Raw genomic sequence first — 6,000 nt, forward strand, 5'->3', positions numbered from 1 at the left:
CCTTTATACCTGACAGGGGGGAGTTTCCCTGGTTGGACCTAACGCGTGGAAGGAACACGTTATTCCAACCAGTTCCTTTCCCCTCCATCAGGCGTCCCGGCTGGCCAGGGGGAAGCAGTTTGTCATTTCAGTTTCAACTGACTGCAAAGTACACCCCTCCGCCCACATTTATTTTGTTTAACAAATAGTGGGTCAAGTTTGAACTTAGTAACTAAGTAAATGAGAGGCATTTTGACATAAAAATTTACTGCGTTAATGCTAACATACACATGCCGCTATGCAATATATATTGAATGCTGATTGTTATGTTGACTGCAGTGTCAGCTGATTTTGGAGAGCACTCTGTTGCGTGGGAATGATTTGTGGGAATGACCAAAGGTTTTCTCTTGTGCAAATTCAGACTTGTTGCATGCAGTGTCATTTGCGTTTAAATCCACCAAGGAGCTGTGTTGCTTGATTCCTGGAACACAGAGGTATACGTTGAATTTACATTTTATTAAGTAGAAATTGTAGAATTGTGGGTTTTCAGTATATCAGTATCAGTATATCAAATAAGAATATTAATCGAATGACGATTATGTGTAATGTTTCCTAATATACAAAGGTTTCCATTATTTTCACAGTGAGAATGGACAGAGAAATCAGGGTCACACTTTGTCTGATGCTACTTGTCTGTTTCCAAAGCAACGCAGCGTCACAAACTCCCTGCCCGAGCAGGTGCCAGTGTTTCACGCCTGCCAAGGTGTTATGCTATGACGACCGCATGACATCTTTACCCAAGGACATCTCTGGGCAGGTCAAGGACTTCATTGTCATGACAACGTCTCTGTCCTACCTATTCCCAAACACCTTAGAGGAGGCCCCCCAACTTTCCAGGCTTGTTTTCTTAAACAATGCCTTGCGGGACATCCACGCCAGTGCCTTTGTGCGTCTCACTGACCTAAAGGAGCTGGATATCAGTGGGAATCCGGTGTTGGAGCGGCTGTATCAGGGAACGTTTGCCAAGCAGGGCAACCTCACTAAACTGCTGCTCAACTTCAACCGCTTCAAGACGGTGCTACCCGGCATGTTCGACTCCCTCAGCAAGCTGGAGATCCTGCACATGAGGGGTAACAGCATCTCTTTCCTGCCAACGCTTCTCTTCCACCACCTCCAGAACCTCCGCGTTCTGGACCTGTCCCACAATGTGCTCCAGGAGGTGGGGAGGGAGAGTCTCTACGGCATGGACAAGCTGGAGGCCATCCGACTTAACTACAATATGATCAGCGGCTTTTCCGATGACACTTTCCACAATGTTTCCCAACTGAGGGAGATTAGTTTGGAGGGGAACAAGATATCAGACTTCCCTTCTGGCATCTTCTCGGCACTGACACGGTTGCAGGTGCTTAATCTCCGCGGCAACCTGCTCTCTAGCTTCAACGCTGAAGTTTTTGGGATCGTTCCCTCAAGCTTAAAGGAGCTGACACTAACAGGCAACAGGCTGATGGTGCTATCCTCACATTCCCTCGGCAGTCTGACCTCTCTCACTCAGCTTGCTCTGTCATCTAACCAGCTCTCCGAGCTTCCCATTGACGTTTTTCAAAACCTCACAGCTCTGGAGGGCCTGGATCTGTCTGAGAACCAGCTGACCTCACTGCCGGACAAGATCTTCTATCACCTCCACAATGTCAAGGCGATCCACCTGCAACGGAACAACCTGAGCGAGGTGCATGCCAAGATGTTTGATCACCAGCTCTTACTGCAGAAGCTTTACCTGTCAGACAACCAACTCCAGACACTACCCCACGGCTTGTTTGACCCCTTCATCTTCCAGCACATAGTGAGACTGCATGGAAACCCCTGGAACTGTGATTGTCATATGTGGTACATGCATGACTGGCTGCAGAAAAATGGTATAGACAACATGGAACAGCCTGACGGTGTGACCTGCAAGGGCCCTGGGACACTGAGAGGGCAGGCAGTAACCTCCATTGACAAGGACCAGCTGGTATGTCCTATATCACAGGATGTGGTACCAAGCATTAACAGTTGTACTCTACAAGCGGCCGACGACACTGTGATTATCAAGTGCAAAGTGACTACGTGTTCTCAATTGAAAGTGAAGGTACAGTTTGAAGAAGATGATGGAAGTGTGTCTGAGAATGTTGTGGGTAATGTGTGGCCGGAGCATTTGCAATGTAATAATGAGACAAGTCGATAAGACTCTATTCCATCCCTGCAATCCTGTAGGTCTGCATTTCTAAGTGCCACAGACTTTGCTCTGTGTGCCAATATGCTTTACTATAAGAAAGACGTCCCCTTTGTTTATACGTACATTTGATGCTTGTTCATGGGCAACCCAGTTCTACCATACTGTATGTTCTCTAGTCACAGTCAATACTACAAACAGAACTTTAACTGAGCAGCTGATAACGAGGAGACAAACTGTATATCCTGTATGCAGGTCAAAGATAATGAGGGTGGATGAACTCCTTTTTTCCCCTAAGGATCAAAGCTCAACGTGATAGTTTTAAAGACAGCATCGTTAAATGGAACTACGGCTAGTTTGTTAATAATTTATTTAAAAGATTGGCTGGCTGCAGTGTTTTTAATTACCGGTAGATAACTCTGATTCACTTTTGTGAGTAATAGGCAATGTATATCAATACATTGCCTATTACTGCCCACACACCATTTTTGTTGTTGCTTTTAGACACAATTTTATTATTTTATGTAATAAAGTTTATTTTATTTTTATTTTTCCTATGTAAAGTGACTTTGAGTACTTAGAAAAGCACTATATAAATCTGTGGTATATTATTATTAGTATTAGTATTATTAGTATTACAAATGTAATTTTAAACATCCCCTCTTTCATTCAAGGGTTTTCAATATGTTTGAGACCAACAAGCAATGGAAATTAACTACGTACATTTACTCAAGTACTGTACAAGTAAAAGTACAATAGTACTTTTACTTTACTTGAATATAAAAAAAAAATCAATAGGCTACTTTACTTTTACTCCTTTACATATTAGTGGCAAATACTTTTTCCTCCACTACAATTATTTGAAGATATTAGTTAAAACAAAACATGCATGTTAAATGCCCTATTTTATACTCTAATTATAGCTAATAGTGAGCTTGTAGATATACTATTTTCAAAATTCTTAAAATGTGTTATCCGCATAATGAATACTTTTACTTTTGGTACTGCAATTATATTTTGATGCCAATTATTTTACTGAAGTACATTTTCAAACACAGGACATTTTTGCTGCTTTTACTGAAGTAAAAACAAAATCGGAGTACGTTGTCCACCACTGCAAACAAGTTGTCCAATGAGACTCGAGTCTTCACACCCCACTGGTCCTGAACACTGTGACGGGTGATAAAGACAGAAGGATGCACACACACACACACACACACACACACACACACACACACACACACACACACAGATGGCAACACCTTGAATACAGCATGCTGACCCCGCACTCTGTAAAGGTCAAAGGCCAGTGGGTCGATTGGGTCCTTGGTCCGAGCTGAATGACACATCACAGCTCACATGACAAAAAGTATAGTCTGCCAAAGTTTGGAGAGATGGATTTAAAGTGGGGTAATCCCCTCTTGACCAAAACTATGGGACAAACGGAACATCTCAAGTGGATGAGTGATGTTACCATACTATTGCATGGTATCCAATATAGGATTTAGGAATATTTGGAGGATAATATGTGGAGGATAGTAATTGCACAGCCTTTTAGATTGACAGACAGACAGACAGACAGACAGACAGACAGACAGACAGACAGACAGACAGACATTTATTCCTGAGGGGGAAATCCAAGTGTCATAGCAGCAGCACTGCAGCTAGGCCTATCATATAGGACAGATACGACATGAGGCTAATATACAGTATACATTGTTGGAATGAATATAATGAGCAATATACAATATATCAACAGTGAAACATCTAAGCAGGCCTCTGATTATTCAGCATATCCCAGTAGTCCACAAGCCAGAGTCATTAAGGATCTTGGTTATGTAGCTTAATAGCTAGTGGCTACCAACGAGCACAAAGGAATGACCGAATAACTCCAAGACTCCTCCGTCTTGTGCAGAGGGAGGATGAGTCTGTGGTTTAAGGTTCTCCAACTTTGCTACCTCATCATAGAGAGTGGGAGGGGTTCATCAGGATAGCTTCCATCTTCATAAAATAAATGGGAATAATGAGATCCCACAATATGAGAAGAAGTTGTCTCATTCTGTAAAATAAATTACTGTAATGTTGTCTTAGCAAATGATGGGCAGCAATGGCATTTTGTCAAGTGATTTCTGTTATGCAGAGGAATTGTATGTACTTAACTCAAATCCTTATTGGCTACTGGTTACTTTGTCTCAAGCATCCTTTTTTTCTTGTAAATATTAAAACATATATTAGTAAATAATAAAATATTCACTGTAATCATTTACTTCAGATTCATCCATTTTCCATTGCAACAAACGTGAACTGAAAGCTGCTCACCAATAATCACTGACCCCGTTTAGCACCTGTGGATTGATAGACTTTAAAGCTGCAATCTTTATTGAACCCCCGGTCTCCCGTGTGGAAGACCAAATATCTACTGCTTACCCCCCAATTGGAGAGGTAAGATGTGTGCCTTTGAGCATTGTGAATCAGGGTTTTACTTGCTTTAAAATGTCTCAATGGAAGAGTTATATTATTATAGATTATATTATATTAATACTATATATTATATAATATTTAGTACTCTACCATACAAACCGTTTAAAGTAACATTGCATTGTTTAAAATAAGCTCTAGATTGCAGCTTTAACATCAGGGCCAAATCACAGATATCCATCATCACCAATTACTATTAGACTGGCCAATTTCCAGCAGCAGGGTGTCAGTGTTGTCCTGTGAAGCACCTCTTAACCCCCCGCCTGGACCCCATCTCTCTGTTCCACTTCAGTCAGGGCTGTTAGCGCCAAGCCACCACGCTCCACACAGCCCTCCTTCAATTTTGGGAAGGCAAGGAGGTGGGGACGGAGAGACATTATATAGCGGCGCGCACCGCACACAATGTCCAGATGACACAAAAGCACAGGGATGTTTCCCACAGAGTTTAGGACAGCAAGCGAGTGGAGAGAGGCTGCGAGGGCAGGGTTCAAGGGACAAAGGGGACAGGGTCATCCGAGATTCACTGCCCAGCAGGGTGTAGGAGCAACTCAGATATGATGTGTAATCTGAACAAAAATGTGGACGGATTCTAAACATATTTATTATGGTTTGCAGCGATACCATTCAGCATGACATATTAAAATGAGACGGATGACGCCATGGAGGTACTTCTTTGGCATGGCAGTGAGTACATTTAATGCTGATTAGTTCAGCGGATTGTGAGATAAGCTCTGTACAAGCACACACACACACACACACACACACACACACACACTCTCTCTTTCTCTCTCTTATACGTATACCTACAGAGTCACGACATGAAGTTCCATTGGAGTTCTGCCTTGAACTTGCAGGGAAAATTATGAAAAGGGAAATAAAATTGTATGCCCAATATAAATCCTCTTTTCTTTTATAGCTACCCTCAAACGGGTTCAGTCAATTGTGGAAAATAATCATCATACAGATCACTATTGTGTCAAAGGTGTCTATTAGATCCCTCACTGCAAATGAGCTAGAACTCATCAACACTCATCAACCCATGATTATCTGAATGGCACAAATGGGCCTTATTGCACTCCTGACAAGGCATGAGGCATGCGTGTACACAAGGGTCAATATTCTCTCAATTCACTCAAACCCCCAAGGTTAGGCTAAATGAGTGCTGATGACCAAATTAAGAACAGCTGACCTGATGTCGGTGTTAAGTGGATAGCGAGACGTCAGTAAAATGGTAATCTTTTATCACACTGCTGCACTTCCCTTTGTCTGGCTATTCCGCATTGGAGGATAATAAGAGGCTATAAGCTCCTTATTATCAAACTACAATTATTGGG

General features: G+C 42.2%; 1 protein-coding gene across 1 annotated transcript; it reads left to right on the top strand.

Annotated features, from left to right (window-relative positions):
* Positions 1–628: 628 nt before the first annotated feature.
* On the top strand, positions 629–5,207 carry LOC310871183 (uncharacterized protein; the record flags this gene model as incomplete). The annotated part of the gene is made up of 3 exons (XM_083782672.1): positions 629–2,150; positions 4,959–5,017; positions 5,109–5,207. The coding sequence occupies 3 exons, from the start codon at positions 629–631 to the stop codon at positions 5,205–5,207; spliced, it is 1,680 nt and encodes a 559-aa protein (XP_083638798.1).
* Positions 5,208–6,000: the final 793 nt, after the last annotated feature.

The sequence above is a fragment of the Protomyctophum parallelum genome (assembly GCF_964188405.1).
Source record: "Protomyctophum parallelum genome assembly, chromosome: 14".
In the NCBI taxonomy this organism is placed as follows: Eukaryota; Metazoa; Chordata; class Actinopteri; order Myctophiformes; family Myctophidae; genus Protomyctophum; species Protomyctophum parallelum.